The sequence below is a fragment of the Nylanderia fulva genome, unplaced genomic scaffold (assembly GCF_048542155.1).
Source record: "Nylanderia fulva isolate GAGA-0341 unplaced genomic scaffold, ASM4854215v1 Scaffold88, whole genome shotgun sequence".
Lineage (NCBI taxonomy): Eukaryota > Metazoa > Arthropoda > Insecta > Hymenoptera > Formicidae > Nylanderia > Nylanderia fulva.
In genome coordinates this window covers 345315-358231 of record NW_028191004.1, presented here as the reverse complement: position 1 = coordinate 358231, position 12917 = coordinate 345315, and the positions used below count along the sequence as shown (strand labels likewise).

Below are 12917 nucleotides of genomic sequence, written 5' to 3'. Positions count from 1 at the left end.
ATTGTTGTTTAAAAGCAAATATGAGACAAATAAGTTATAATTGGTTATGCATACTATCAATTTTTATAATTAACCTTGACTAATGAATCTTTTATTTTGTATCTATAATAATAATATATAGTGTTATTTTTTTAATAAAATCTCTTTTTTAAGTCAAAATACTGCAAACTTTAAATCTCATAATTCAAAAAATATTTAATGAAAAAATACTTATTATAATGTTTTTAACAGTTCTCGAAATAAGTTATAAGAATAATGTATTGAAAAATAGGGATTTTTATTTAAGAAATTGAAGATGATGTTCATGTGATCTTCAAACGATTATCCAAGGTCAAATCAATGATACCATCTTATGTCCCCCTCGAAATAAATAATCTTTTGTATGAAACATTTTCCTTTTTTTTATATATTTACCTGAGTCATTTAAAATAGGACACCCTGTATATTGTATTACTAATTTGAAAAAATATAAAAATATATATTATTTTATCATTAATTTTTGTTATTTACTTAAAATTTATTTATATTTTGATTATTCTAGTTATATTTCTATTATTCTATTTGATTCGAATCTTATTATTCATAATCTTTTTCTATTTCAAAAATATTAGCAGTCTCGATATTTTTGTATTGGAATTTTTGTCTTGAAATGCTACAAATAATTTGTCAATAAAATCTTTATTGCCAGCTTAGGGACACCTTGTATAGCATAATTCTCTTAAATAAAATCTAACGAAAGTGAATCGAAATATCAAGGTAGAAGATAAATCATATAACTATATCACAGAGATTTAACGATCAACTGTATCAGTTTTATTCAAATAATTTTTACGATATTTTTCTCGAAAGTACGATTAAAAATTATGAATAGGTTACGTCATTATGTAATACAACTTCAATCTGTATATATATCTCGAGCCTAGTCGCATGACTAATCAACTTTTATGTACAGAAACAGGAATGCCTCAACATATGAATTTAAGCACACGTTGAAGCATATATGAAAAATCTTTACAAATGCTATCATCCTCAAAAATATCATCTTTAAATATTTATTTCCAAAAAGTTTTTTAAAGGTTAATATAAACACAGTTAAAAAATTTTTGTTGAATTTAACAAATATCACATGTCTTAAACTCTCTACGGAAATTTTTGTGTTAATTTAATACAGATATGTTAAATGACACGAATACTTAATATGTTAATATTTTAATACAAAAAATACAAACTTCAAATAATTTAAAATACATTTTGTGTAAATTAACAGTTTTAATGTAAAAATTAATAAAAAAAATTTTATTGTTTTATTCTTTATCATTTTATTTTTTATTTGTGAAATATATACAGAGGAATTCGTATTTTAACACAATTGCGCACGCAATTTAATTTAACGCAATTTAACATAATTAAATTTGCTTGCATAATATTGGAATATATATATATATGTATATGTATAATGTCTGCTTCCTCTCTGAATACTCGCATCATGCTTGTATATTATTTGAAAAACAATAACACTATTTAAAAAAAAATAAAAAAGTTATTTAATACTATTAAAAAAGTTAATATTTTATTATATGTTTCTTGAATAACCAAAAGTCATAACGTATGAATACTTACATTAGAAATGAACATGCACACGTATCTCGAATACATATCTCGATACATATGCAAATTTGTATTAAGATATTTCTGCGACCCTGCATATACATATACATACATCTTGATTCTACAGCCGCATAATGATTTTAAAATCTGTTGGCCAAAATTTTCTGAATCTCTAAAATATACAATATATAATTTATAAAACTCAAAAAAATTAAAACAAACTAATTATCTACAAATTTAAAAATTTAAGATTTAAAAAAGATTTTATTTTATTTTATTATTTTTTATTGCTTCTCTTCAAATTTCATAGATACATACAGTATACATAGATAGATACATTTCATAGATACATAGTTCGATACATGATATCTAAGAAAATAAAATATTTTAGAAAGAAGCGCAAACAAATATGACAAATTTGATTAGAATTAATTTAAATAATAATTTTTTTTCTTTTATACATTACATGTAAATTCTGAAAATGATATAAAAATATCATAAAAGTATAGTGTGTATATTCTAGAAATATTGGGAATATATATATATATATATATATATATATATGTATATATATATATATATATTCCCAATATTTCTAGAATATATATATATATATATATATATATATATACATATATACACGTACTGCGGATGTGTGATATCAATTTATTATTAAATATATTAAATAAAATTTTTTTATTAATTACATAAATATGTATTAGGAATACTATTATATTCGAGTTTTACTAAACATATATCGAAAGTATATCTTCTAGAATAAGTAGAATAAATATATTTTTAGAATGTCTTGAATAGATTTGTAATATATACATATCTTAGCAAAACAGATATACATACATATAATTATTATATTGTATACAGGCTGTCCCATTTTAAAAAATTCACATAGTAGATACATATCTCACTTTGCGTTATCTTAAAAAATGTTTCAAGTAAAAATTATTTAGTATGAGGGAGTCATTTGATGGCAACTTTTTTTATTTGACTTTTGGTCGAAATCTAGAAGGTTATTTCGAGGTCAAATTTAATTATATTTAATATATGTAAACTGTAAAATATGTAGTTGCTAGTTGCAAATTACATTTTTTTCTTAAAAACAACTTTACACTAATTGAATTCTCATTATTTTATGCATAAGTATTGAGATAAAATCATCAAAAATGAATATTTTACGAGATATTTTATACTTTATGTAAAATTATCACATTAAGATACAAAATATCTCATAAGCTATTCATTTTTTGGTTATTTTATCCTTTTTTAAGCCAAATATTACAAGGAATCAATTTACATAAAAAATTATAGTAATTCCATTTAAAAAAATAAAATTGACTTTCAAATAACTCTGTGGATTTTTTTTTATATATTCTTATATATTTTTATATATTCTTTGGTCTTAAAACTTATTATTTCTATGTTAATCATAAAAAAATTTAATATAGCAAAATATAAAAATATTTATCACATTATTATATTATACAATAATGTTAACTTTGAGTATGCAATTATTTTGTAAGCGATTATATTTACCGATAAATGATAAGAAAGAATAATAAATGATAACATTTTATAATCATTTGATAATAGAGCATATCACAAAATGGTATATCTAAAATAAAATTCAGAAATAATAAATTTTGGCCAAAAGAAACTTTTGATTTTAGATTAATAAAATAAATCGGTTATATAATCTATTCCTCGAAAATCAATAATTACTCTAAATTTTTAAGTGCAAGTATATACATATATGTATACCCCTATGTATTTTTATAATTGCCCCTTTTAATATGCAATACTACAGCTCGTGGAAATGTACTGGTTTCATTACGCAGGCGCGTATAGGCCTTATAATACTATTAATCGCGATACATTATCAATGCACGGAAAATACATTCAAATTGAAGCCATTTAAATTCAAAGTTCAAGGCTTGTGACTTAATAATGTATTGTTAATCTCTCTATCTGATTGTTCAAGTTTACAGTTTCAATGTAAAGAATTATATATTTATTCAGTATCCTTAATATACATATAATAATAAATATAATAAAAAGATAGAAATATATATAAATAATATATATATATATATATATATATGATCTATACTCCATTCCTCTCAGCCAATAGAGCCACACGCGATGTTATTGCGACAATTAAGAAAGAAAGAAAATTTGGAAACTAAGGAATTTGTATCCTGTGGTTGGGATCTCAGAAATTCCTCTTTGTTCCTTCTCCTAACTTCCCCTGTAAAGAAATAGGCGAGACACACACACACACACACATATATATATATATATATATATATATACCTTTAAATATACAATTACCTTTAAATATCATCGAACCACTATGGGAGTGAAAAAGTTTTTCACTCTTCTCTCCAAAACTGCCCATCTCTAAAGCAGTTGGCAGATAGAAGAATGAGATAACATTCCACTTGAAAAAAGGCAAATAGTGGTCCTCAGGAATTTCCCATTAACGTGTAAAACGCGAGTCACCGGACACCCGGTACATTAATGTATTTTATATTACACTACTAAGAAACTAGTACTAAATGTAATATAAAAATATATAAATAATATATAGATTATACTATAGTGTTTTTTTTTATTATTACGAAACACATTAATATATACAACTACTATAATAATACGATTTTTTTCATTTGTCTGATATTTACATTTGTAATAAAAACGGAAATTTATTATATTTTGGCGAACATAAGATGTTTTTTTTTTAGTTTGAACACACGTGTGTGTGTGTGTGTGTGTGTGTGTGTGTGTGTGTATTTTTAATAGAAAATAAATATATATCATTTTTTATAAGGTAAAATTTTATTCATATAAAATTATGAGGAAAATATTTAGTAAAAGATATAAGCACAAGAACATCTACTGATACAATAAAAGTTCAAACTAAAAAAAAACATCTCATGTTCGCCAAAATATAATAAATTTCCGTTTTTATTACAAATGTAAATATCAGACAAATGAAAAAAATCGTATTATTATAGTAGTTGTATATATTAATGTGTTTCGTAATAATAAAAAAAAACCACTATAGTATAATCTATATATTATTTATATATTTTTATAATACATTTAGTACTAGTTTCTTAGTAGTGTAATATAAAATACATTAATGTACCGGGTATCCGGTGACTCGCGTTTTACACGTTAATGGGAAATTCCTGAGGACCACTATTTGCCTTTTTTCAAGTGGAATGTTATCTCATTCTTCTATCTGCCAACTGCTTTAGAGATGGGCAGTTTTGAAGAGAAGAGTGAAAAACTTTTTCACTCCCATAGTGGTTCGATGATATTTAAAGGTAATTGTGCTGGCCAGGGAAAATATTTAAATATCTTAATAACTTAATATCATCGAACTGTAAGTAATTTTGAAAAAGAATGAGAAGCAGATTTCCTCCTTCAATATCTCTAAAGCAATTAGCAGATAGAAGAATGAGACAACATTCCACTGGAAAAAAGGCAAATGGTGGCCCAATATCTTATTAATAAACATATATAAATACTTTGTTTCACAGGTGTTTACATTATTTTGTCTGCCCTCTGTATATATTTTTTGTTTATATTGTTAATATACATACTTTTAAATTTAACATATATAAGATAGGCAATAAGAGCCAAATCGCGGATGACAGTGCGTTATCCTAAACGAAACTAAAGTTTTTTCGTTAGAATTAAATACCTGTGCACAAGGCACCAAATTTTACTTGGACACGGCCAAGATATAAAATTGGAATAATCTCTACAAGAGATTTTAATTCCATGCATCCCCTATTCCCCCTAAAGAAATAAATGCGAGAGAAAAATATAGATCCGAAAGTCGCAGAATCGGGAATCGAACCCGAGACCTTTCGCTTGCCGGGCGACTGCTCTTCCAACTGAGCTATTCAGATCCTTTCGATTCTATACTTTTCTCTGTTATATATGTTAATGTTGGTAAACAAACGCCTTTTTAAGCCAGCGTGTATAAATGGATGCATGGAATTAAAATCTCTTGTAGAGATTATTCCAATTTTATATCTTGGCCGTGTCCAAGTAAAATATGGTGCCTTGTGCACAGGTATTTAATTCTAACGAAAAAACTTTAGTTTCGTTTAGGATAACGCACTGTCATCCGCGATTTGGCTCTTATTGCCTATCTTATATATGTTAAATTTATATCTATATTACAGAGCCTAGTTAAATTCTTAATTTATACACGCTGGCTTAAAAAGGCGTTTGTTTACCAACATTAACATATATAACAGAGAAAAGTATAGAATCGAAAGGATCTGAATAGCTCAGTTGGAAGAGCAGTCGCCCGGCAAGCGAAAGGTCTCGGGTTCGATTCCCGATTCTGCGACTTTCGGATCTATATTTTTCTCTCGCATTTATTTCTTTAGGGGGAATAGGGGATGCATGGAATTAAAATCTCTTGTAGAGATTATTCCAATTTTATATCTTGGCCGTGTCCAAGTAAAATTTGGTGCCTTGTGCACAGGTATTTAATTCTAACGAAAAAACTTTAGTTTCGTTTAGGATAACGCACTGTCATCCGCGATTTGGCTCTTATTGCCTATCTTATATATGTTAAATTTATATCTATATTACAGAGCCTAGTTAAATTCTTAATTTATACATACTTTTATTAATAAAAGTGAAAAGCTTCAAATGCGAACAAACTCTTTGAAATGTTTACTTATAACATATTTTACGCAATTTATTTTAATAAGTAAAAGTGCTCGCACTTTAAATTCATGTAGCCTTTCGACTCGATATCAAATAAAATAAGTCACAGCTTTCTGCATGTAAAAAAAATAATTGATACGTCTCTCATCGCATAGCAACAGCTCGCCAAGTTTTTGTTCGGGCATCTCCTCTCACGGTGGACTTGTTTTTGTAGGTACTAGGTAGGCAGCAGTATATCGTACGACCGATGATAATGGAGGAAAGATGTACTTCTGGAACCGGTAGTGACAACCCGGCAATTGCCGGAAGTAGCGGTATTATTGACGAGGCAGCGCTGGCGCATGCTCCAACCTTGACTGAACGAAATCTTCGAGAATATGGAATACCTCTGCAGCAAGCTATTGAAAAGGTACTTATTACATCGACACGTTAACAGAAAAATAAGATTTGGATTTGAGATTTATTATAGTTAAGACAAATTTTTTTTACAAACTTATTAAAAGAAAGTTAATAAAATATATTATTATTTATTATTTATTATTATTTTGTTATTTATTATCCCTGTTATTTATTATTTTGTTATTTCTCTCGCATATATATTTATTTATTTCTTTGGGGGAATTAGAGGGGTTTAAAGAAATTAAATCTCAAGTAAGAGATTATTTCTTATCATCAAGTCTTGGTAGTACACCAAGAATAATAGATGCCTTGTGCACATTTGTTTATTTCCATCGAAAAATCTTATTTTCGGTGGAATATACGCAGGAACATCCGTGTATGGCTCTTAAAGCCTTCCTTAGTTGTATTTATTGTTATTTATTATTTATTTTATTGTTTATTATTTATTAATTATTAATTATTTTGTTATTATTTATTATATTACATTTATTTGTTTATTTATTAAAAAAAGAGAAAGATTTAAATTTGTTTTACGAATCTCTCTACTTGTCTCTCTATACTTTTAAAAAGCGAGTATTTATAAAAAAACATTCGCTTTTGTAATGAAAACTATAAAATATTATTAATACAATTAATTGTTATTTTAATTATATAAAAAATTGATATACAAAATCGCAAAAGATTTGGTAAACACTTTAAACACTTAATCTTTAAAGGCATATGAGACGTATGATACATATAATAGACAGTAGACATATAATATACCATTAAAAAAAAGATTTTTATTAATATGTAAAAAAAACTGGAACCATCATTTAATATTTTTTCTGCATTATATTATTATTAATAACTATTGTATTATGTATCAAATTATTTTTATTTTTAAGAATCAATGTAAACATTAAAATTAAATAAATCGAGATTGAAAATTGTATTTAAATTTTGAAGATATTCAGAAAAACATTAATAATTTATGAAATTTTTGCACTTTTTGCAATATTTGTATGTCTCATACATTCTTAAATTGTAAATTATATAATAAAATGCTACTTTCTTTATGTTTATTTATCACGATAATAATATTGACGATTACTTTTTACACATATATTGATAATATTTAGGAATTAATATACTAATGATAAAATAACAAACATATATACAGGGTGTTCGGTAACTAACGGACCAACGATCACAAATGGATTCTTTGGTCAATTTGGGAACGATTTTTCCTCAGCGAAAATGTCAAAAAAGGTCATCATTTTTTACAACTTTCCAATATTTGTCATTATGTATCTTTATAACTAAGCCTTAAATTAAAATTGTATTATAGTAAACTCTACCTGAAATTAACTGAAGAATGTAATTATGTTAGACTTTGAACTCCAAAATGTTTAGTTTTCAAAAAACCCATTTTTTTCAATCGCTTATAACTCGAAAATTATTGACTTCTCAACATTTTTGCTGAGGAAAAATCATCATCTTTTCACCTACCCTACAACCCCTCAACGGTTGGCACCGGAGTTCCCGAACACCCTGTATATTAAGTTGCAAATAAAGTGACCGTTTTTCAATTCAAACTTCCCGCCTTTGTAGTTTAACTTGTTCCATATAGATGACGATCGTTGTATGTATATACTATGTAAAAAATGCACATGCATGCAGGCGCAAAACTTTACTTGTTTCGTATGATAAAAGTGAAAACAAATTTATTTTTAACATAAAGAAATTCGTATAACTTATACAAATTTATCTCGGTTATAGTAAAATTGAACATAAATACTGTTTTCGGCAAAGATATTGTGAGTGATCGAGCTATATTAGTTTCGGTCCAGTGTATGATGGTACACAAGAAATATCGTACTAAAAGCTACTGCTAAAATTTGAGTTCAATTTACTAACTAATTTAAAAGTTATTGCAATTTAAATTTTTATTAGTTTTACATATAATTTTATTAAAATTCGTTGTTATCATTAATTGTATTACGCTAAAAATATGGAAAAAATAGTATTATATATATTTCAAATTTTTTACATGTATAAGTGGAACTTTATGGGGCAATATTGCAAAATTATATTAATATTTATTAAACCGTTTAGAAAAAAATAATAATTTTTTGAAAATTTTTCTCCGGATTACTGAGCATTCGATTGTGTCAACGCTGAAGAATAGCATTGATACTTTTGTTTCTGATTTTATCTTTAATAAACACATTTTTAATAGATCGGTGTATTAATTATTTCATGATAATGCGCAATCATAACAGGTCGTCAAAAAATTAATAAAATTAAAGTGCGAAATTCTCCTTTTCTTTTGACCTTTTGCCCATTTACTATCATTTCTTCAGATATCTAAATAGCTTTTTGACTAGAAAAGTATTTCGAGAAAAAATCTAAAAACTGCATTCGATAAAATTATCTCATTCTCCGATTTCTTTCGAAAACATATATTAAATGCGCTATATCATTGGAAGAAATATGTTAAGTAAATGGAGGCTACTTCGATTAATTAATTACATATATTAAAAATAAATTAATATAATTGTCGCTCGTGTATTGAAAACAAAGTGATAAATATAAGGCCAACTTATCGAGCTGAATATTCGAGATGTTCAGTCAACTACCATTTATTACATGTATAAATTATAAAACTACAGTCCTTATATTATATTAAAACTAACGCAAATTAACGCAAATTACAATCATTCTATAAACGTTTCGACCGCACGCGGTCTTCTTCAGTATAATTATTGAAAAATAAATTCTTACAATTCACATGATATCGAAATTTAATTATAGTTATTCAGAATCGAGAGTTTTTGAGCAATTAACGCGTGTTTCAATCCGTCCTGTCCAACAATGTTCGCCTCGATATGATCTCTGATTTTGTTCAGATCTCGGATGATTTCATCGTTAATATGCGAGAAATTAACCCGTACCGTAGGCGCTGCGATTAATAAGAAATTACCGATCAACGTATGTCCAAATTATAATATATATTCCCTACAATTGGTATCCTCAACAAACTGGATAATATTATTAAAGCACAGAAAGATAAAACTAAACATCCATGCAATTCGAATGTGGTTTATAAGATCAGTTGCAATAATTGTAATGCATCTTATGTAGGCCAAACAAAGAGGCAATTGCAGACGCGAATAAAAGAACATAAAAATAATATTAGGTTGGACTCAACGAAACATTCAGTAATTTCTGAACACATAATAAATGAACATCATACTTTTAATTGGGACAATGTTAAGATCATGGACAACGAAAATAATTATTATAAAAGACTCATTTCTGAGATGCTACATATCAAGGAACAAAAAAATGGACTAAATTTAAACAAAGATACTGAGTTACTTAGCGAGTCGTATTTTGATATTTTGGATATATTAGCGAACAATAAATAATAATAGGACAAATAGGACATTAACGAGTAAAACATAGATATTAGATCATATATAAACACGCACGCTCTCCGATCAAGTAGAGTTTAAAATGAGCTGTCTTTCTGTATTGTTGTTGTTAAGTGTCATCCTTAATAACTGTTAATAAGTAGCAAAATTGTCAAGAAGAACGATGATAGGTAAGCATACTACCAATTGTAGGGGATATATATTATAATTTGGACATACGTTGATCGGTAATTTCTTATTAATCGCAGCGCCTACGGTACGGGTTAATTTCTCGCATATTAACGATGAAATCATCCGAGATCTGAACAAAATCAGAGATCATATCGAGGCGAACATTGTTGGACAGGACGGATTGAAACACGCGTTAATTGCTCAAAAACTCTCGATTCTGAATAACTATAATTAAATTTCGATATCATGTGAATTGTAAGAATTTATTTTTCAATAATTATACTGAAGAAGACCGCGTGCGGTCGAAACGTTTATAGAATGATTGTAATTTGCGTTAATTTGCGTTAGTTTTAATATAATATAATGACTGTAGTTTTATAATTTATACATGTAATAAATGGTAGTTGACTGAACATCTCGAATATTCAGCTCGATAAGTTGGCCTTATATTTATCACTTTGTTTTACATATATTAATAAGTTGTTGCCAAATACAAGTTTCAATTTAAAAACGGCCATTTTATTTGCAACAATCTAATACTATCGCGCGATATTTTTATTTCAAGTTTGAAGCATGGTGGAGTTCTATGTCCGGTGTCACGTTCGGTGCTAAGCCGCGATTCATCGTAGATGGTCAAGCACCGATGAGGCAATGTCTACATCCGGAGGCCTGCAACAAAGATATCGAGCTACCGGAACATTACAATTACTTCCACGATTTGCGAAAGGATTTTGTAGAGTGCTATTCGTCTTACGGAGAATTATCGACCCTTGGAGTACAAGAGATGTTGCAATGTATCCTTTTAAATTTATTATGTGCACAATTTATTATCACAATTACTAACCTCTGACTTCGCGTATGTTTTTCTACTTTATATATTCTTTTTCTACATACTTGACAAACATTTCTAAACCCTTTTGTTCCGTTTTCGATTTATAAAACAGATAATATTTTTGACATTATATTACCCCTTGCAACCCTATATTAATTTTATTTTGGTATAGAGATCTAGCATTTACGTTCTTTGATATTAATGTTTTTAAAGTAATCTTTTTTTCTTAAATTATAATTATTATTAAATATGTATTTAAGCATAAAGTAGAGATTATATTTTTATATATCGATATTTAACCAAAGAAGTTTGGTTATGTCTGCAAAAACCACGTTACAATCATATTTTTTTTTATTCAATCTATGGGCATTTTAAAACCTGGTTTTTTAACATCCTCAGGATTAGATAGATATTTAGGATGTCTACAAACTTTATAATAAAAAAGAATTTGTATGATTGCAATCAGGGTTGGGAAATTTAATTACTTTTAAAAAGTAACTCGTTACCATTACTTAAAAATAACGATTAAAAAATCGTTACTTTCCGTTACTTTTTTCTTAGTGTTAAGTAATATAAGGTGAACATAAAATGCGTATAAAAATTTTAATTTTTAAATCTTTTTTTTTTATATTTTATCTGCCAGTATGAATTCTACTTAATGTCAAATATATATGTCATGCACTGTTTCTCATAGAGATATTCATCATAAATCCGATCTTATATTAAGATCTAAATATGTATGAATAGCTATAGAAATATATTAAAAAGTAATGATAAAAGTAACGCGAATCAATTTCGTTACTTGTTACGATAGAAAATGTAACGTCGTTACTTTTTCGTTATACAAATAGAAAAAAGTAACGGCGTTACCAAATCGTTACCGAAAAAAGTAACTGTAACGGTAACGGCGTCACAAGTAATGCGCTACTTCCCAACTCTGATTGCGATGTGTGCTTCTTGCAGACACAACCCAACTATAAAAATATGTAAAAATATAATACTACAAAATAGCAATTCTTAACGGTAAGATATGGTAAAACGATAAGTCAGATTGTGGAATTCTTTTAGATGTCATTTATGTGATGTCTTCCTTTCTTCTAAAATCGACGCGTTAAAGAACTTATTGATATCATCAGGAGACGCGGTAACATTTTGCTAACAATAAGTACATATATCTTTTCTTCAAATTCAATCGAAAGATATAGTGAAAACATCGAGATATATAATATTATCATTTTGATGATGTTTTCGGAAATCCGATTCTTAAACTTGAATACTTAATGAATTTCTTTTGATAACATATTGCTTACTGGAATTGATTCGAATGGCGCGCTATGTTAGTTATGAAATTTCGCATAATACTGTATGCTAATACTAGTTCATGCCATCTTTGTCGATATTGATAACAATTAAGTGTTCACCGCGCGGTAGCATTTTACAGCTTGCGGTCTAACTCTTGATTTGCGTAATACACATTAGCAACTGTGACGCAAATAAAACATATTTTTGTTGCACCATTTGTGAATTTCTACATCGATGATAGACCTTCGCGTTATATTGCCATTAGATGGCGCGTCGTCCGATCGAGACGTCCCGATCGTCATCTTATAACCGGAGTCAGTAAGCTTTGCGGTAGTATAAAATACGAATGGACATATCGTTGCTGCGCTCCGTGAAGCGAATACGATTGTGACGAATTCTCCGACTTCTTTTCGCAAATTAAATACGAAGCGAAGAAATTGGGATCAAATCTTTGTAGCGGAATTATTTTGGAT

General features: G+C 27.4%; 1 protein-coding gene across 1 annotated transcript in view; it reads left to right on the top strand.

Annotated features, from left to right (window-relative positions):
• The window catches only part of LOC114935060 (RNA-binding protein fusilli), a 60688-nt gene that overhangs the window by 25597 nt on the left and 22174 nt on the right, over positions 1-12917 (top strand). Inside the window, 2 exon segments of the mRNA XM_029307821.2 lie at positions 6536-6730; positions 10876-11104. Coding sequence (XP_029163654.2) covers positions 6536-6730; positions 10876-11104 — 424 coding nt within the window.